Genomic DNA, 22,036 nt, shown 5'->3' with positions numbered 1-22,036 from the left:
ATAATTTCATAGTTAGAAATGCGCAGATTAAATTATTCCAAAGTATATGCTTTACAAAAATTATTAATTTGTGGATTCTTATGTGAAGGACTTAGAAGAGGGCTGGGGAGGTGGCTCAGTGGTGGAGCTCTTGCCTAGCATGCACAAGGCCCTGATCCCTAACACCACAAAAAGAGAGAGAAGACTTAGAAGATATCTACTCAAATACAAGATGTGATTTAAATAGATGATAGATGTTGAAATAAAGATATTTATTATCAGTATAAGATACAGTGCCATTAATCCTCTCAAAATATTTCCCCTCCCTTTGAAGACGCTTGCCCCGTCATTCTTGCCACTTTCTCAAGCAGTTCTCGAAGTCGTCTCTCCTAAATGTCTTTATCAAGTGTGATCAGAAATAAGATAGGTGGTGCCAAGGGCCATCTCACAGAAAGGCAGGCTTGTAAAAACATCTTGATGTGTCTTCATCCATCTTATTCTCCAGATCTGACACTGTGCAACTTCTGACTGTTTTATAAAGTCAGAATGGTCATACAAGGTACATGTTTTAAATTAAGTCCAGACATTCAGGCAGCCATGACAGTGCAACGAAAGACATGAAAGAGGACTTCTGGAACTGCTTCACAAAGTGGCAAGAAGAATAAGTCATTGTATTTTTTGATCACACTTTGTATTACACTCAGGGATACTGCTTCCCAATTATATGTCTTACTATATAAAATTTTTTCTGAGCCCCAGTGAACTAGTCTAAAAAGACTTTAATAACATTTCTAGAAAGCATCTTTTAAGTTTGTCTTTCTGCATCTTATGTTAATTGTTGAGCTCACAGCGCACAGCAAACCCTCCTGCCTCATCCAGTTTGCCATTTCCAACTCCCAAAATGAAATTTTACAGTGTTTCTAGGGCATTCTGAGCTACTAATCATTAATTGATTTTAATAATTATAATTACTAAGCAACATAGACATTTAAAACTTAGCTTTTTAAAAAAAAGGTTAAAAGTGATTTTTCTCCATTGCATTGCTCTTTTTCTGAGTGAGCATCCCACAAATGAGTTTTCTTTCACTCTTTTTCTTTTCTCTTGTTTTCCCTTACTCTTTTTAGAGGAGGGAGCCCAGTTCTGTCCATAAGTGCTGCAGAAGACACAGCTGCCCCTACTCTGATGCCAGAGTGATAGTTTGGGCTACTAAAACTTTAATCAGTTAAGTTAATGTTACCATATGAATTTTCATCATTTTTGGGGAATATCGACAATTGATCTTTCTTAATTAAAATAGTTGTTAAACAGTCTGTGTTCTTCTTTGTGTTGAGATTATTTCCAAGACAGTACAGTAAGAACTGCATGTAAAAGGAAACCTATGTGATTAGAGAAACTCCACCATAGCATCAGTATCATCTATAAAATGAAGATATGTTTTCCAGAGGTTTTAAACGTGTGTGTGTGTGTGTGTGTGTGTGTGTGTGTGTGTGTGTGTGTCTACCTTGATATGGTAATGTTCAGTAAATTGCAGTTGTTCTTATGGTGGTGCTTTCTACATAAAGCCACCGGTACGTTTAGGTGAAGTTCTAATCCCAGTTCTAACAAATAGAACAAGGTAGGTAGAATTTAAATGGTTACAGGGGCTGGGGATTTAGCTCAGCGGCAAAGCGCCTGCCTGGCAAGCGCAAGGTCGTGAGTTCGGTTCCTGGTACCGGAGAAAAACCAAAAAAAACCAAAAAAACCAAAATTAAATGGTTACAAATATTTTTTAAAATGTAAAACACTTAATTTTTCAATCTTTACTGTGGTTTTTTTTTTACACATGTAGTTTAAAATATACATCTTATCACAAACATGGTAAGTGCTCATTAGTCACCCAAGGATCTGTATTCCAGAGAAAATTCAGCCTGATAGGCTGTGTATGATCACACAAAGAAGGACTGAACTGGGGGGAGCAGAATGTAGGAAAGTTGGAAAATGAATTCTAGACTTTGGGTGTATTTTCCCATTAATACTGCAGTTGAAGAAACCAGGTTTTACACTGTGTGGTATTTCTACCAGAGATGCAAATTCTTTATCTGCAGGCTATAAGGAAATCAGTAGACTCAGGAGCTTGAGTTTTTGTAATTAATAAGAGAGTCCATTCTATTTATTTTTAGTCATTAGTCTTTATTTTGTATTCTTTGTTAAATTGTTTATTAAAATGGACAGAGTAGACACAGGAAAAAGATTAGAGGTTGAGATGGTACAGTGGTACCTTGCTTCATGAACTTGATTCCTGCCATAATTCTGGCACAAACTGAGTTAGATGTGAACCAAAAATCAAATTCAGTAGTTAGGTCCAATGTTGACCTTATGGGGAAATTTGATTTGGTTCTTCTCCAGTTTGGTTTGCAACCAGAATCATGGGAAAAAAAATGAGTTTGTGAATCGAGGCATCACTGTAAATATTCTGTAAGGACAACCCTTGCAAAACAGTGACACAAATTTAGCAGCTGATGCAGTGGCTGTCCATTAAGAGTCCATTCCATTTTTATAGTGATGGGCCAGTTTTATACAGGCAGATGAGTTTATTAACTTAAATGAACAAATTGTACCTAGTGTAATCATTCTGTGGTACCACCATATTTTACCTGATTCAGAGTATATACATATTCCTGAGGTTAAATAACTTTGTAATAGATGACCCTGGGGAAAAAGTTTTAATCGTATTTCATCATCATGCTGGGGATAGGGAGAGTATAGAAGTTTAAATAAAATGTTTGATTTTCTGATATTTTAGTAGCTCTTTGTTTACTATCTTCTTAGAGTCATAGCATATACTTAATGCCTGTAATTGCCTCTTTAGTTCTCAAAAGGAATGTTTTGATACACCATTTTACTTATAAGGCTTCTGGTAACTAAGCAGCCATAACCAAAGTAGGCCTAAGAAATTAAATTTCTCACCTTTTCTTTTCCATTTCTTCATGACCTTAAAGGAAGGATAAATAGTAAAACACTAGAATGCCTTTTGATAAAATAACTTATCCAGAATACTGAATATCAAATCATTGAAAGTTTAGATGAGTTGTTCATTTATTTTTAGCACCTGTTCATATCAAAGGACATAGTCCTGATTAAAATAGTACCGAAACAAAATGATTTTACCACTTGGGAGGCCAGCTTTGTAATTAATTCTTTTTGATGATATCTGGCATGGAACCTAAAGCCTCTCACATGTTAAATGAGCACCATGCTACTGAGCTACATCTACAGGCCCCACCTTGTTTTTTTGTAACAGGGTCTTACTACATAGTTAAAACTTTGCCTCAAACTCAAGGCAGTCCTCCTGCCGCAGCCTCCCAAGTGCTGGGATTAAAGGCATGCGCCACCACACCTGGCTATCAGCCCTAGCTTTGTAATCTATTCTGTTATTTTTCAAATGTGAACTAATTTTTTAGGACAGTATTTCTAACAATTTGTAAGTTATGTCTATAAGAATTGATACTTAGGAGTTTTATCAGCTTGACCCCTTCTCTCTTGGTGAATGTGCTTTCCTTTCTACTTCAGATGTATATTTGAAATCCCGTTATTCTCTCAGTGGGTAAAACCTAGAGCAGAGGCTCAGTGAGACTGTCTTTTAATGTAGGCTCCAACATCTTCAGGAGGAATGAATCAAGAAATAGAAGTTCTTCATTGCAGTGTAAAGTGGAACTGAGTGTCAGAAAATTTAAGTAGGTCTGGGGTGTGTAGCTCAGTGGTACAGCCCTTGTGTAGCATGTGTGAGGCCCTGGCTTCCATCCCTAGCACCGCCAGAGGGAAGGAGAAAAGCCCAAGTAATTTTGATTTGATTAAGTTGTAATTGTTTTCATTGTTACTGTCAGGAGAAGAAGCTTATTTTTAGTACTATTATATAAATCCTGGAATGAATGTCAGGAAAGATGTTATAGGAAGTGCTTCTTTCTGCAAGCAGCTAGCAGAAATGTCACATATTTGTCTGTGTATCCTTTTGCATTCCCTGTGCATGTTAATGTTTCCTCAGGCTCTTACTCATAAAATGAAAAAAAAATCTAAATCCTCATTTCATTGCAGACATATACTTTGGTGGCAGCGGGTGGTACTGTTAAATAGTCTGTGTCACTTTCTGTAGATTTTATTTGCTGCTTAAAAATATGTATGTACACAGATACACACATCCCTATAAACTGTGATGGTGAAATTGTCTTCCGTAATTAAGAAACGAATTCCTTGCAATATTAGTCAAGAATAGAAGCCAAAGTATATCAAAATATACAATACAAAATATTAGGATAGTTTTAGAAAATACGAGGGCCAGGGATATAGCTCAGCGACATCAGCATTTGCCTGGCAAACCTGAGGTCATGAGTTTGATTCCTGGTACCGAAAAAAAAATTATAGAAAATATCAAAGCACAATAAATTCTGTCTAGATTACAGCCACAGTCCTTCCCTAGAGGATAAATGTATGAATTTGAGTGAAATGCACCAATGGCATTCAATGGTAGCAAAGTTTGTGCTGCACAGCTTCTTGCAGAGCCCTTGAGTCTTACATGTGGGTGATTCTGAAGGAGTCAGTGTGGGTTATCCTTGACTCTAGCAACTGATCAGTAATCCGTGCATTCCCCTGAATGAAGCTACCATCTTACAATATATGGCATTGCACGTTAGTATTCTGATTTCCTAATGACCAAATACAGTTCTCAGTGTACTTGATTTCCCTCTGAATCTAAGGGCATTATGTAGGCAAAGCTAGAATCTGATGTAGTGCTACTTCCAACTTTAAATGAGAACCGTAGGAGATGTGAAAGAGAACTATGACAAGGACAAACTAATTTGTGTTTTATAACGTTTAGGAAATGTCATGTTTTTACTGGTTTCAGAGACTTTTTCAAATGTTTTAAACGCAATTTTCAGATAACAATAATGAAAAGCTGAACCCTAAACCAGGGACAGGTGAACCAGTTTTAAGTTTGCACTACAGCACAGAAGGAACGACTACAAGCACAATAAAACTGAACTTTACAGATGAATGGTAAGTGAATATTTTCTTACAGATGTTCTCAGCCGTTTTGGAGGCTTGTGTTATATTTGTATTTTTAGCACTTCGACATTTCTATGTTTTGTTTTGCATAATGCATTGGTTTTCAAATTCTGATGTACTTTAAAATCCCTTGGAGAGCTTGCTGAAACAGAAGGAACGTAGAATCAGGTTTGGTCTGGAGTCTGAGCATTTGCATTTCTAAAAACTTTGCAGATGATATTGTGTACCCTCAGATATTTCTTCTGATAGGAAATACAAAGATAATAATAATGACCTATAGATCATTAGTGCCAAAATGTGCAGTCTTGTTTCTGTAGACAAGTATGTGTGTGTGTGTGTGTGTGTGTGTGTGTGTGTGTATATGATTTTTGTTCTGAGTTTTAGAACTTAATTATAATCATGCAGAATATTCTGTGTTCTCTGCATTTGTTGGATTTAACTATACAGTAATTATTCCTGTTACTACTTAGTCTGAATGAATATTATTTTTTGGTCCATCAAGTAAATACGCTGTAGTTTAGTTAACCATTTACCTTTAGTTAGGCAGTGAATTTACTATTTTTTTTAACCCAGTAAGAATATAGAGCTATATTTCCAGAAATGAGTTACATCTAGATCAAATGATATTATTAAATTGTTTTCAAAAAGCCCTTCTCACTACATTTATGTCAGCAGTATACAAGTATATTTTACTGTCTCCAAGCCAGTGTTCAGTATATTCATTTATTTTTTATTTATTAAAAGTAAACTTGAGCTTTTTCATTTATATGATGGTTGTGTACATTTTAAGATGTTTGATTATATTTTTGCTTGTTAATTGAGTTGTCTTAAATGTTTTTTAAATTATTCCTGTTAATTTTTTAAATATCAACTGATACTCAACTTCTTTTACTTTCTCACTGTATAATAGGCTTTTGATTGAGATATTATCAAAACTTTTATTTAAATTTGTTAAGAGTAATACATTATTAACTTATTATTAAGTAATATATTGAGCATATAGTTTGTTTTGTTTGTGATACTTGGGATTGAATCTAGGGTTTTCACTCTGTTACATCCCTAGCCCTTCTTTTATTTTTGATTCTGAGACAGGGCCTCGCTACATTGTGCTGGCTGGTCTCAAACTTATCGTCCTCCTGCCTCAGACTCCCAGAGTACTGGGATCACAGGCCTCCTGCCTCAGACTCTCAGAGTACTGGGATCACACAATACAGTATTACTTAATATATAATTTAAATTGATGTTGTATAATATATGTTAATATATAATTATATAAGTTGCTTTATATCTGATATATTAACTACTTGATTAGTGCATTGATTAATATATTCTATGCTGATATGTGTTGTTAATATAAACTGTATTATGTATAAAGTTTTCTATTAATGTATATTAATTGTCCATGATACATAATAATTTTATTTAATTACCTGATTTCCATTTGTTTGTGTGTATTTTATATTAAAAATCTCAGTTAAGTAGGAGTTCAGATGTTGGTTACTTTCTTTTTTATTTTAATATAATACATGTAGATGTTAATAAAGAAAATATAGAAAAGCACACTTCTATTAAAACAAAATTTCATAACAAAATAATTAGAGGATAACAATAGTTGAATAGACCGTACCATAATCTTCAAAGAATGGCCAAAGTGTTACTCAGAAAACAAGTCCATATTGCACAACCTATTCTAGACACTGCAAATCCATCAGTGAAAAACTAAAATAATCTCTGCCCTGCTGGAGCTTAAAACCTAGGTGGAAGAGATAGAGGATTCACAGAATAGCCACTCGGACTGTGGCATGTTAGGACATTCAAAGTCCTGGGAAACAAACCCCAGCACATGAGGACAAGTAAGAAACCTGAGGAGGGGACAGGCATTGGTGAGCAGGTGACATTCGGCAAAACCTGGAAGAGCAGTGACATTTGTGTACGCAGGGAAAGTGCCTCAGAGAGAGAGAGAGAGCGAGCGAGCGTGCGCACGAGCTCTGGGTAAAGTCTCTGAAGCAGAAGTAGACTGTGTTCTGGGATCTGTAGGACCATTGTAGCTGACATGGAGTAACCTGAGGGGAGAGTAGAGCAGATAAGGTCAACGTGGAAAGTGTGGAAGAAATGGGAAAGGATGAGCTATGTTTTTAGTGAAAACGCTGTGGCGAGAGTGGTATGGCTGGGACCAGCGCAGGAGTAGAGGGGTAGTCACAAGTGTTTTGCCTTGTAGAGACATATGTGTAATTTCTTCATGAGCCCTAGGTTTGACATGAACACTTTAGCATTATGACACCCATTGCCCTCTTTCTTGCTAATAATTTGACAAAGGATTGTCATGTTTCTGTCATACCTTTTCTGTTTTCCTGTGTCTATACAAAACAGACTAACTTCTGAACAAAGAATCCCCCAAAACATTTTTAGGAAGTGCGTTAGTCTTCTCCTTCTTTATGAATCCTGTCTTTTCTTCTCTAAAAATTTACCATCGGTTGTAGTGTGTCATCCATCCATTTCTTATTTCTTTGTCAAAAGATAATTACCATTTTTCTGATTGTGACTGTATTCAATCTTTATTGTCAAAAAGCATTCAAAAAAGTATGCAGTTCTTTTTTTTTAATCTATTCAGGTATGTTGTCTTGCTCTTATTTAAGGTTCTTTGATGACAGAGTGAATGGAACATGCTGTGGGCTTGGACTCAGAACTCGCCAGGCTGTGGAGCCTTTCTCTCTAAACCCCACTGGGTTTTTTTTGTTTTTTGTTTTTTGAGATAGGGGCTCACCAGGCTGGCCTTGAACTCATGATCCTCCCATCTTAGCCTGCTGAGTAGCTGAGACTGCAGGCATATGCCAACCCTGGATAATTCTCAGTTTTCTCTCCTGGAAATGGGCATGTTTAGCAGAATCTGTTTCACAGGTTTATTGTGAAAAGTTCATAGCACTTAGCACTTTGACTGGCACATGCTATGCCTTAAATAATTGTTAGCTAATAATGATCATCTTTTTATAAACTGTCTTTCAGATACTTCCAGTTTTCTCCTGTGGTATTTATCTTTTTCTTATCGATTTGTGTGGTCTATCTATTATAGAATTAAATGAGGATAACATCATTTGTCTTGTATTTGTTGATGTTTTTCATTTTCCTTATGGTGATTTTGCTTTATGGTTTCTGCCTGTGAGCTCAGAAGAACCTTGTCCTTCCCAGAATTAGGGAGAAAATTTATTTTCCGCTCATATTTTTTATAGTTTCATATAAAAATTAAATATTTAATACTTTTGGAATTTGCTTTTCTGTAAGTGTGAGGTAGAGTTATAGCGTTAGTTTTCCATGGGGCTCCTTTCTCTACTACTTACTAAGCAACCTTTTGTGTGTGTGTGTGTCTTTCTGAAGCAGAGTCTTGCTACGCAGTTCAGGCTGCCTTCAACTCACTAGTTCAAACTGGCCTCGAACTCGCAGCAATCCTCCTGCTTCAGCCTCCCCGAGTGCTGGGATTATACGCATGTGCCAACACACCTGGCTTATTAAAAAGTTTTTTTTAACATTTCTCAGTGATTTTAAATGCCATATTATTTTGCTAAATGGATTAACTTGGATAGTATGTTTTTTCCACTAATGGCTCTGTTCCTCCATCAATACAATAATATTTTACATATCATAACTGTTACACACTAAGCATTTATGTTACAGCTTTCTCAGTGGAAACAAAGAGATTTGTACATTTCATTAGCATCTCTTTCCCAGAATAGCTATATGTTTCCTTCCTAAAAAATTCACCAAGGATAATCTTAATGGGATGACACTTAACATTGGTGTATAGCTCACCCAACATTTTTCTCCAAATATGTACCCATGTACCTATTTAAAAATAATACTTGTAAGATATGTATATGCCTTAAAAAAATTTTACCTCAGTGGTTTGCCTGAAAGGTTTTTTTTGGTAAAATCTTGATTAAAAAGTCCATGATCATTTGCGTTGTTTCTTGAGCCACTGCCATTTGTCTATAACTAATGTTTTAAAGTTTCTTTATCTCTTATTTCTTTTACTTATTAACATTTATCCTAAATTTAAGGTATTACTGCATTTCTATTAATTAATGTCAGATTTTTGTACATTTTTCCATTTCCCACTTGCACATTTGCCATGGTTTGTCACAGAATATTCACTGAAAATGATTTATTTAAGAAATTTGGTGGTGTGATGGTACACATTTATAATCCCAGCACTTGGGAGGCTGAGACAGGACTATCTCAAGTGCAAGAGCAGCCTGGGCTACCATAGCAAGACCCCTCTCTCAAAATTTATTTTGAAAAAGTCACTTGATTGGCCTAGTGTTCTGCTGTGGCAAGAAATACAGATGGAGCTGTGATCTTCATGGTGGGACAGGGCAGTAAAGCTGAACCAGAGAACGTTACTTCTGTCTACAGGACTGGAATGCTCAGTCAGCTGCTACATTTGAGCAACAGACCAGGGCTGGAAATGATTCCCAAGGGCTGCTCAAAAGACCAAAGGAAAGGCCAGGTTTTCTTCAAGCATTAATTTAAGGACAGGCAAAACAGACTGGGCATGGTGCACATGCCTGTAACCCCAGTACTCGGGAGGCTGTAAAACTGTTAGGATTTGGATATTGTGATCTATTTGCAGATAAGTCAGACAGTGAATATAGTTCTTCTCCAGTCCAGCAGAGACCAGGTCCAGGCTGTAGCTCAGAGGTAAAGGACTTGCTTAGTGTGCTCGAGGACCTGTGTTCACACACACAGCACACACACGTATGTGCATGCACACTCAATTTCAGATGTGTAGAAAGGCATACTTGATAAAAGAAGCATCAAGACAGTGAAGAAGTGGTCCTTTTATATCTTTAAAACTTTTTAGACTAAAAGTATTAGAATAGTCATCCTGATAGGTTTAATGATGTTTGCAGTACTACTAAAATAAAAAAAATTATATTTTGTTTAAGCTGGGTGTGGTGGCACATGCCTGTAATCCCAGCACTCAGGAGGCTGAGGCAGGAGGCTCATTGTGAGTTCAAGACCAGCCTGGGCTACAAAGTGAGCTCCAGGCCAGTGTGAACTGCATAGCGAGACCCTGTCTCAAAAAAGACAAAAAAAAAAAAAAAAAACCGAAAAAACATTATATTTCATTTGTATTCTGTTACACATCTCCAGTTGTAAAATACAGAAATTATCCTAAAAGTTCATTTATTAACTTCTTGGTGGAACCACTTACCTTGTTTTGGTAGGAGCAGTACTGCCTCAAGTTCTAGAGGAAATGGAAGCCATGGAAAATCTGAGGATCAGGAGGAATCCCTGGTCCCCCAGAGCTCAGTGCAAACTCCAGAAGGAGACAGCGAAGCAAGTAAGGTGTTTGCTTTGTCCGTGTAAAACTTCCGTGTTAGATGTCCACCTGTTTTTGGTTTTTTTCTTTCTTGTTTTTAATAATTATACTTTTATCACTGTAGTCCAGCTGATACAAAGAGATATTAAGCAGTTAGGTGGGGAATGTGCACATGGCCCAGCCCATTTACACCATGCATGGTCATGGTACTGTATTGGAGCTGGAAATGCGAATTTAAACCATCTTGCAATTTTGCTTATCAGAGTGAAATCCATACCACCTATCTTGATCTTTCAAAGAGCATGCGTACGTGGCTTATGGAGGGAAAACAAAAGGAGTGAAATCTAAACAAATGACTTTATTTGTATTATGCAGTGTCACTTAAGAATTTTTTCAGAACTCTTCTAGAAGTAGATTTTTTTTTGTTACCAGGAATCTAACTCAGAACCTTGTACTTGCCAGGCAGGCACTGTGCCACTGAGCTATATCCCTGGTAGAGTAGAATTTTTTTACATGACCATTTGCCATGTAAATTTTAGTGACTAGCACAGAGACTGGGACACAGTAGATGTTTAGTAAATAGTTGATAGATGAAGGAACAAATGTATGCTGTTTATTATTAAATGAGTAGGTACCTGAGACTAACAGTTTGGAATTAAATAAGTATATGATAACTATCTGATAAGCACAGGTCTAATTAGGAAGAAGAAAGAATGATCCTCCATGGATCTCTTAGTTAAACTCCAAAGTTAAGTATTGTCAGTGACCAGAACAGAACTGGACAGGCTTTTCCCATTTGTTCATGACAGCTCAGATTGTACCAAATGCATGATAAAAGGGCAGAAAATACTCAGTTTTAGAAGTTTAGGTTTTAAGGATGTTAGAAAAACAAGCTGTTAGATCAGGTGGTCCACGAACTGCTGACACCACGGTTCGAGTCTGGGCTTTGCAAGTGCACTGACCTCCTGGAGGTCACAGATACAGGCGGTCCGTAATCACTGCCAGTGCAGCCTACGCCTGGCTCCTGTGCACCCTAAGCTGCCTGGAGACACAGAATCAGAAGATCCACAAGCTGCTGACATCATTGTTACCGACTGAGTGCCAAGAGAACCAGGTAGACCCCATTTCCTTCCTGGGGACAAAGCAGGCAAGCTGCAGTCCTGCCATCATTACAATATATGTCTCTGCTCTCCGTGCAGCCAGGAGATACTGGCTTAGAAGGCCCATGAACCGCTAACACTGGGGTTCGCATTTGGGCCCTCCCTCTGTGCACCCTGTGCCACCTGAGGTGTTACATGAGCCAGTCCACGAACTGCTGACACTGCACTTTTGCCTCTGGGCTTTGTGCACCCTCTGACCTTCCAGATGTCACAGAAACAGGCTGTCCATGATCACTGCCAGTGCAGCCCACTTCTTGCTCCTGCATGCACCCTGAGCTGCCTGGAGACACTGAATCAGGCGGTGCATGAACTGCTGACCCTGCAGTTTGTATCTAGGCTCTGCCTGCGCCTTGAGCCATCTGGGGACCCAGGACCAAGTGGTCTGTGAGCACACCACCAGTGCAGCCCACTTCTGGGTCATACACGTTCCCTGAACTGCCTGGGGACACTTGAGTAGGCGTTCTGCAATCTGCAGACGTTGACGTTTATGTCTGGGACCTGGGAGAACTAGGTGTACTACACCAACCACCGGAAGATCCGAGAGTGAGCAGCCTATCTCGATGGCCACTGAGGGGCAAGTCTGACCACCAGGATAACTAGGGACGCTTGTGACCTCTGCTGAGCTGCCAGGGAAGAGGGAGACTGGGTGCTCTGCCTCCAGCATCAAACATGACAAGTTGAAGAAATAAATTGCAGTCTCAGAACTTCACCCAACCCAGAACAAGTCCAGAAGACATCAACATAGGAGAACTTGGTAAACACACACCTGAAATTGCTGAAATGATTGCAATGGAAGTAAAGAAACAACTCCATCAGGACATAGAAGACATGAGATCGGAAGTAATGTCTCAGGTAAAAAAATGAAATGACAACAATAATGAAAGAATTGCTTAGCACATCTAAAGAAGAAATATATAAAAAAAATAGATGATCATAGGAAACTGATGGAAATGTTAAATGAAAAATACAGGAGTAAACTAGAATGCATGAAGCAGATTCAAAGAGATACCCAGAAAATCAAAACTTCCGTTGAAAGCTGGCAGAAACGTTTGAATGAAGCCGAAGATAGGATTTCAGTTCTCAAAGACAGAATGGCAGCTAATGATTGTGAAAGGAAGGATCTCTTAAAATCAACAGGGAACCAGGAAAAATCAATTCAGTAGCTACAAGACGAGTCAAAGAGAAATAATGTAAGACTAATAGGAGTCAACAAAACAGCAGGGGGCAACATAAATGACATAAATGATTATTTGTAGAAATAATGGCAGAAAATTTCCCAAGCATGGAAAAAGATTCTGATGTACAGGTAAGTGAGGCATACAGAACTCCAACTAGTCATAACCAAAATAAAACTACACCAAGACATATAATAATCAAGATCCCAGACATACAGCAAAAGAACAGAATATTAAAAGCTGCTAGAGAAAAGAAACAGATCACCTATAAAGGAAAACCCTTCAGAATCACAGCAGATTTCTCAACTCAAACCATCCAATCAAGAGCTTGGAGTGAAGTATTTCAGGTCCTGAGACAAAACAGCTTCCAACCGAGTTTGATGTATCCTGCCAAACTATCCTTCAAATTTAACGGAGAAATAAAATTCTTAAATTTGAGGGATAGTTTGGCAGGATACATCTACAAAGAACAACTGAAGAACTTCATGAGTGCCAAACCAACCTTACAAAGAGTTCTAAAAGATACTCTAGACAGAGGAAAAAATAACCACCATTTCAAGACAGCACCATAAAGGAACCCTCAATCAAAGCAAGCAATTAAACAGAGAAAAAGTAGGCAACCAACAGCAAGTAAATAACTTGACAAAGATAACCCAACATGTATCAGTTATAACCATTAATGTAAATGTTGTCAATGCACCAGTCAAAAGAAACAGACTGGCAGAGTGGATTAAGAAACAGAATCCAACAATATGATGTATACAGGAACAGCCACAACCACAAACACACTAAGCCACCTAGTCCTTGATGAAGGGGCCAAACAAGTTCATTGGAAGAAAGATAGTATCTTCAATAAATGGTGCTGGAGAAACTGACTTGCCACTTGCTGAAGACTGAAAATAGACCCAAGTCTATCACCGTGCACCAAACTCAGGTCAAAATACATCACAGACCTCAATATTAAAACAGAAACACTACATCTTTTGGAAGAGAAAATAGGTAAAAATCTTGAAGAAATAGGGGTAGGCAGAGAGTTCATGAACAAAAACCAAACCACATGGAGATACTTCAAAGAATCAAAAACTGGGATCTCACTGAAAAGTTTTTGCACATAAAGAAATCACCAACAGAGTAAAAAGAAAACCCATAAATTGGGACAAAATTTTAGCTGACTGTCCCTCCGACAAAGGACTATCTAGAACATAGAAAGAATTAAAGAACATCAGCTCCCCCCCAGTTCAAAGACCCAATCCAGAAATGGGCATCTGAGATGAATACATACTTCTTACAAAGAAATACAAATGGCAAATAAATACATGAGAAAATGTTCTATGTCATTAGTCATTCAAGAAATGCAGATTAAAACAACACTGAGATTTCATCTCACCCCAATAAGAATGGCTATCCTTAAGAAATCAACCAATAACAAATGCTGGCGAGGCTATTGGGAAATAGGAACTCTTCTCCACTGCTGGTAGGAATGCAGACTGGTGAAATCACTGTGGAAATCAGTTTGGAGATTCCTCAGAAAACTAGGTCTAGAGGTCCCATTCAACCCAGCTATTCCCCTTCTGGGTACTTTCCCAGAAAAACTGAAAGCATCATATCACAGCAATATATGTGCACCCATGTTTATACCAGTGCAATTTGTAATAGCTAAATTGTGGAAGCAACCCAAATGTCCATCCACTGAGGAATGGATAAAAAAGTTGTGCTATTTTTATATAACGGAATATTACTCAGCTATAAAGAAAGATAACCTTGAGTCTTTTATAGGTAAATGGTCGCAACTGGAGACCATACTCATAAGTGAAATAAATCAGACCGCATGTGGAAACAACATGTTGTCTCACTAGTGTAAGAACCTGAAAGAGTGAATAAAATTAAGAGGTATGATAGACATTGTGAAACGAAAGGAAGATGCTCAGAAGTAAAGAACAACAGGAATGAGGGAAAAGAGAAAAGAAAGAAGCGGAAAATTATGTTTATATGTATATACAAGATAGTTAACATAGTTGTACTACTGACTTCTATTGCTTTACTGAAAGGAACAGTTAATGATTAATTATTTGACTAATCTTACTTGTCTATATTTGTTTTCCTGAGTAACCACTTTGAAGAAATCAATATGTAATACAACAACCATTGTTAATTTCCTATCAGCTTGTCTGAATTTCAGTATTGCTTGTGTTGCTCTTGTGTTACTTTGTAAATGTATGTGTTTGTTAATGTGTTTTTGTTCTTTTATATTTTAAAATAAAAATATTTTAAGAAAAAGAATAAAAAAAGCAAAAGCAAGTAATGTCAGCTGTGAGGGATAATAAGAAGGAGAAATTCCCACACACAAGTTCACAAAAGTTGGGGAAGATGCAGTGAGCCCATTGGTCCTCAAGAGTGTCCATAAACTCTGTGTGCCTTATACTTTATGCATTACATTTGCACTGAACTGAGATGAAGTCTTATCTGAATGTCAAAGGTTTTTGTGACCTAGAAAGAGTTAAAAACCATTTATCTAAATGGAAGTTGAAGTACTAAGTTGGTATTTATTTATCCAAAAAGTGAATTGAGTGATAATTTGTTTTATTTCCAGAAGCTCCTGAAGAATCATCAGAGGATAGAACAGAATGTCAGGAAGATACAACTGTGGAAAACCAAGCTCAGAATCGAATAGACACAGGTGAATTGTCTTGTTCTCTTTAGATGTTTGTTGTCTTTATGGTCATCTCTTACGTACTACTTTATTTTCTAACAGCACAATTAGATAACCTCACAGCCGAGCCATCGGATCCCAACTCAGGAGAAAGAAATGCTGTTGCTCTTGATAGCCCTTGTGCAGCTCCGGAAGAGCCTTCGCTGTCTGAAAACAGCAAGGAAGCAGAAATGTCAGATCAGACTAGCAGTGAGAGCACCACCAATCAGGCCAACCCCAATCCCGAGCCCCAGTCCCAAACAGAAGCCATGGGGTCTTCATCTCATGAAGAATCATCCGCCAGGGACGCTGCTCTACAGGACACAGATGACAGTGATGATGACCCCGTCCTCATCCCAGGGGCAAGGTACCGAGCAGGACCTGGTGATAGGTAGGTATATTTTTAATTCACAAACTATAGAGAATATATTTCACAGAGGTTTGTTTGAAATCATGAAAGAAGTTTCTCCATTTTTGACAGTTGCCATCTTTAGGGTGTCCCAATCATACAAACCCACAGAAAGTTTTAAAACTGTAAAATTCATATACCACATTCTTTGAGAAAACTGCATTAAGAGGAATAAAAAGTCTTTGCTCTTTGATACTTAATTTACAGATAAAGAGAAAGGAGTGTTGAGAATAGTCAGTGGGTTATTTGTGAAGGCTGGGCTAGATTTAGTTGTCAGATTGCCCTACAGAAAATCCAGCCTTATTAGTCTTATTTTTGTTGTTAATTTTTTCTGTTCTCCTGTTGGCCCTGCATTAGTGTGATAGTAGTTCTCATTTTAAGGACATTGTGCTTTTCTCATAAATTTAGTGACTCAATTTAGAAAATGAGAAATTATACCGAATAAATTTTATAGCAACAATAAAAAATTGAGCTAATATGTTTGTATTACTTTTCTATTTTTCATCTTATAACAAGGGATATATTTTTGCACTTCATGGTCATAGAAATTTATTTCTATAACTAATGAGAATCTATAGTTTTAGCTTTAAAAATCCTGGTTCACATAGGAATGAAGTTCTGTTTGGACCATTTCACATATCTCTGTATTGAATATACTGTTATTTATAAAATACTCAGTTGACATTTCAGGTACAAATTTTCAACTGACATTTCTGTCAACTAAAAAACCGTAATGGAAAGATTAACTTACCTTCTAAAGAGTGTCAGTATTGTGTAACAGTCAGGAGTATAATGGGTTTGAATCCTGGTTTTCACTGCTAACTAGACATGTTTAGTCATTTTTAATACGTAATGACTCACAAGGCTCAGTTTCTTTATGTATAAAATGGGATTATGGCTGAGTGTGGTGGTACACACCTGTATCCCAGCACTCAGGAGGCTGAGGCAGGACGACTGCTGTGAGTTCAAGGCCAGCCTGGGCTACATAGTGAATTCAGGACCAGCCCGAACTACATAGCAAGACCCTGTCTCAAAAATAAATACATACATACATACATGCATACATACATAATAAAATGGGATCATGATTATCTAAAATTATTGTAAGAATTAAAAGTCAATCATAAGACCTGGCTTACATTGAAAACACTACAGCCATCATGTTTATTCAGTGTGGCTACTTAGAAAACAGTCACCTCAAGGGATAAAGTCTGACAGAGGACAAGCAAAAATGCTGAACAGTACAGCATTCAAGTCAGTGATACCACTTTTTCTTAACTATAAAAGAATGTTCATCTTCCTTTGATCAAATTTGGGGAATGTTTACTTTGCCATGGCAGTGTTTTTAAATATAAAGCAAGTAATCTTTCCCAATATTTGTACTTAGAGATTAGTGAGACATCTTCTTTTTATGTACCACACATTAGTCCTCACCATTTTTTGTTTGTTGAGACAGGCTCTTACTATACAGTCCAGGCTGGCCTCGCACTCAGTGATCCTCCTGCCTCAGCCTCCCAAATGCTAGGATTACAGGCATGCGCCACACCCAGCAGTCCTCAGCATTTCTAATACGTATTTTAGACAAGTAAAATTTAGTTCTATTTCTTTCTGACCCAGAGGAAGTCCCTTTCGAGTATCATTACCACTTAATGTATGCCTAGAAGGTTAGCAAACATAGCACAGCTTGAAAACCAAACAGATGATTTCCAAAACTTTGGGTGCAAAGCTAGATTCTATAATTAATAAAGTTAGGCAGTTTGGGGCTAGGGATATAGCTCAGCGGCATACTGCCTGCCTGGCAAGCGCAAGGTCCTAAGTTCAGTTCCTGACACCAAAAAAAAAAAGTATATTTATGGTCTTCTATTTATATAAGCAAGCATATGTTTTTGACACTTTTTTCTTCTTGTATTTAAATAGCAGGACTCAATACCAAAGTCACAATTTTAAATACTTGAAGTATCCAGTTTCTAATAAAGCATAATTTTATGCTCCTTTGTTTAAGAATTAACATTTTAATGGATATTAAACACTGTCAAAAACTCATAATTATTTAGCAGCTTCTGTTCAAGCTCATTATACTTCGTGTCAAGCTTGCTGTATGACTGAAACTAAACTGCTAAGCAGGGGTTTTGTATGTTCTAGACCTGAAGAATTTTTCTTTTTAAACAGTAATACAACATCAGTGAGGAAATAGGGATTTTTAAGGGTGAGTGGACCTAAAGAATCTAAAACATACAATATCTTTCTGTGGAATTTGATAACTTGCTTCGCAGGTTAATAATACTTAGGTGATTTACATGTTCTAGGGCTTCTCCTGGGGTTTGGATGTGCCACAAAGTTGGCACCTGATGGCTTCATTAACACTGGTAGACCAGGTGCAGAACTAGCCTAGCACTCTTTAGGAGATTGTTAATTTTGGACAACAGCCTAGAAGTGACCCTACTGGAATTCACACGTAAACTCTTGAAATCATACTCTCTTGGTTAGATCCAGATTTGAAACTACCCAGGATCCATACTTGCTGCCTTACCTTTTAAAACTTGAATATTATTTAATATTGCATCTCATCAATTTGGATATTTAGCTTTAGTTTGTCCTATATATTAGTTTTATAGGACATAAAAATAAATATACTAACTAGTGACAGCAGAATAATACGATGCTTAAGCCTTCAAGAAACTGAATAATTTATTGGGGAAAAATATACAAGCCATTTAGAACACAGAAATCAAATATGAAATTTTTTAAATATTTAAGAAATTAAATGGCATACACACACACAGCCGCTGAAGTTACGCTGATGTGAGCAGAGTGACCGTTTCACGGTCACATCAGTGTTCTTTTGAGAGTTCTGTTATTCTTTACTTGAAATTTGTAAGGGGTGAAAAATCTTTCTCTGACTTCTTTGTAGTTTCAGCTTCCTTAGCACTATGGTGATTTAATTAGAACTCCCTATGCAAAGCATACTTTTAATATTTCTGCACTTTTCTAAGAGCACTTCATCCACAAACTGGCAGTTTCTGTCACATCTAAATTTAGAGGGATTAGTTGACTTTTGTCCTAAAGACAGAAAGCATGAAGTGATTTTGCCTTTTAAGAACATGAAAAGAATGACCAACTTGGGGGCCAGGGATATAGCTCAGCGGCATAAGCGCCTGTCTGGCAAGCTTGAGGTTGTGATTGTTTCCTGGTACCAAGAAAAACCCAAAAAACAAAAAACAAAGGAAAGAATTACCACCTTGTAATTAGGCATATGACTTCGGAGAATTTCTATATCTAGAGAGGTTCTGAAGCTTTACTGTTAAAAACTTTTAACGCCTAGTTGTTAGAGTGTAAAGATACACACGGCTCCCCGCTGAGATGCCTGATAAAAGTGTGCATGTCTTAGGGTTTTCTCCTTGCTGCCATTAAAGCTCAAAGGGGAGAGGAATGGCCACCCATGTAAGTATGGTAGGAATATACAGTTAATTAAGAAGTATGTACATAGTGTGTCTCATAATTTTTTGCCCCAAATTTAATTTTTCCAAATTTAATCTTTAAAATGAAACTTACTGTATAGCTGTCATTTTTACATACATTTAGCAAAAATGCCAAAACAGTTCCATGCATTGTAATGACTTTTTAAAAATATTTACATTCTAATAGTTTTGTTAAGTAAAGTTGGCCCAGGTTTTCACTTTGGGGCTTAGATCAAGCATGAGAAGCAGATGTCTTAGAAATAAGGGCCTTAACAACTAACATAGTTTTTTTTTTTTTAAACATTGAATGCTCTTCTCATTAACCATAGCAAGTCTCTGTGAGTATAAGTGGGACTGTCTGTAGCAGAGGTCAGCAAACTTCTTTCCTAAAAGGCCAGATAATAAATATTTTAGACTGCTGACAAAGAGGAGGCTATTTTATAGGCACTTACAATCATTGAAAATGTAACCGTTAAAAAAATGTAATAACTGCTCTTAGCCCTAGGGACGTTACAAAAATAGCTAAAATATAGCCAAAGAGCCATAATTTGCTGATCCCTGCTTTCTAGTAAAACAGTGTTCTAGAGAGAAACCAAGCTATATCTGTGATCAGATCCCTCTACTGGCAGAAATCCAAACTTTAAAATGATGGAATTTATGAATCATATATTTTTATCTCCTTTAACTTAGCCTAGGAAGAGAACATCAAACAAATGCAAAATACATTGGGAAAAAAAGTATGCTGTCTAATCATGGTATTTAAAAACAAATTAGTATTTACACCCTTTATTTGTTAGTTGTTTTTTTGAGACAGGCTCTCACTATGTTGTTCAGGTTGGCCTTGAACTTACTGTGTAACCCAGGCTGGCCTTGAACTCTCTGCCACACCCTCCCTAGTGCTAGGATTACAGGCATGGGCCACCATGCCCGGCCCTTACTGATTTTATATGCTGGGTTCAGAAACATAAATATGTGTGTTTGGGGAATGAAAAGAGGGTGGTTAGGTTTTTTATTTAGGTGATCTTCATATAAGTTATTTGCACAATACCAAATCCATCATGGAGTGAATGGAATGATGGCCTGGCTGGTAGCTCTTTTCTTGCTAAATCCAAGAGGAAAATTAAATTGCTCTGATAAGACAAGCAAGTGCATCTTCCTGAGAAGTCCTCACTTAGTGTTGAATAGTTTTACGTAGAGCCTCAGCTAAGATGCTTTAAGAATTTTTATTCCATAATAATTAAAGATACTGCTACACATGGTAGTGCACACCATAATCCCAGCCTTTGGAGAGGCTGAGATGGAGATCACAGGTGTGAACCCAGCCCGGGCAATTTAACAACATTGTGAAACCCTGTCTGGGGAACTATACTGACTCATGAATGTAATGGCAACTGAACATACGCTGGCAGATTTACAGTATAGAGAATTTGGGCTTTGGCTTTAAGAACAAAGGCTATCTTCTACCAAGTAGGTAGATGAACTGATGTTTCTAAGCTAATAGTACCTACTTTTAAACATTGATTAAGGGCAGCCTGGGATTCATCTCTTTGATTTTGTGTGTCTTGTGGTAGGCCCGGTGAGTCAGCCCAGCCCTTAATTAGTAATTCCCCAAAGAGCCGGTCAACCGTGTGGAGCAGACGAGTTGGAGTGAACGGTATTCATGAGTCAGTGCAGTTCCCCACGCTCTGTGACAGGATTAGTTCTAATTTATTTGAAAGATAAAAGAGATTAAGCACAGTGTCTTCCTTCTAATCATTCTTCAGTGACTGTTTCTGGTTCCTTGATTTCTTTATACACACTTAGCTGAGTGACATATTCCTCACTTAATGCCCTAAAGTCACAAAGGAAAACAAGCTTTTAGAATTGAGACGATTAATGGTAAAAGTGGTGATCTTAATGCTTTACACAGTCCGTTCTTCGAAGTCTTTGTGAGTGACTTTAGTTATTATGTTCCCTTCACTAGATTTAATATCAGAGGAACAACAATAGGTGATAGAATAATGAGGTAATTCAGTATGTTCCTTTATTTTATGATTTATTTGCCAGGTCCTCTTTCTCCACAGCTAACCACCTTTCCTATTAACAGTTAATCCTTCCTTTGAACTCACCGAACTCTAAGTGCTCAGCCTTGTGAAGCAGGTTGCTTGTCACAGACTATATTTAGCTGCATGCACTGCATGAGAAAAGACATTTCCTGTGTGCAGATATAACCAGTGTTCAGTTCAAGTATGTGGGGTGGCAAAGTAACTATAGTCTGAAATGTTGTCCTTTAAATGTCAGTTACTTGCTTCGAGTATTTTGTTAAAGAATGCTGTTTATGTTTTCCTAAAAAACACGATGGGCAGCATAACTAGCAATTCTCATTATTCAGATATACTCATTTTTCTTGAAATGAATAGCTAAAAATGGACTTGTATAATTTTGTGCATAGATTTTAAGATTCTGATTTTTCAAGCTGGGTGTGGTGGTACACTCCTGTAATCCCAGCCCTCTTGGGAGGCTGAGGCAGGAGGATTGCGGTGAGTTCCAGGTTAGCCTGGACTACATAGACTCTGTCTAAAAAAAAAAAAAGGATCCTGAGTTTTCAAAGAAAGTTAATTTAAGAGTGTCATGCATAAAGATAATAAATAACTCTTAAACACATTTCCAATTTAAAGTGTGACTGTGGGGGAGTATTTTAAGTGAGTAGAACTTTTAAGTGAACCTCCATCTCATCAGTCATTTCCTGAAACCTGGTTTGCTGATAAAAATCAGCCTTGTACTTAATTCTTCATGGTGTTTGTATGCTTTCATATTAGTTTATAAAATA

At 37.3% G+C, this 22,036-nt stretch overlaps 1 protein-coding gene across 1 annotated transcript in view; it reads left to right on the top strand.

Moving 5' to 3' along the window:
- Nucleotides 1-22,036, top strand: part of Dcaf6 (DDB1 and CUL4 associated factor 6) — a gene marked incomplete in the record, with an annotated part of 140,272 nt that overhangs the window by 92,029 nt on the left and 26,207 nt on the right. Inside the window, 5 exon segments of the mRNA XM_013521421.1 lie at nt 4,893-5,010; nt 10,242-10,357; nt 15,262-15,348; nt 15,424-15,751; nt 21,191-21,232. Of these exon segments, the coding sequence (XP_013376875.1) occupies nt 4,893-5,010; nt 10,242-10,357; nt 15,262-15,348; nt 15,424-15,751; nt 21,191-21,232 (691 nt within the window).

Source organism: Chinchilla lanigera, unplaced genomic scaffold (genome assembly GCF_000276665.1).
Source record: "Chinchilla lanigera isolate Chin_1 unplaced genomic scaffold, ChiLan1.0 scaffold00061, whole genome shotgun sequence".
Lineage (NCBI taxonomy): Eukaryota > Metazoa > Chordata > Mammalia > Rodentia > Chinchillidae > Chinchilla > Chinchilla lanigera.
Note: the sequence above shows the minus strand (reverse complement) of the source record. Positions and strands in the feature narration are given on the sequence as shown.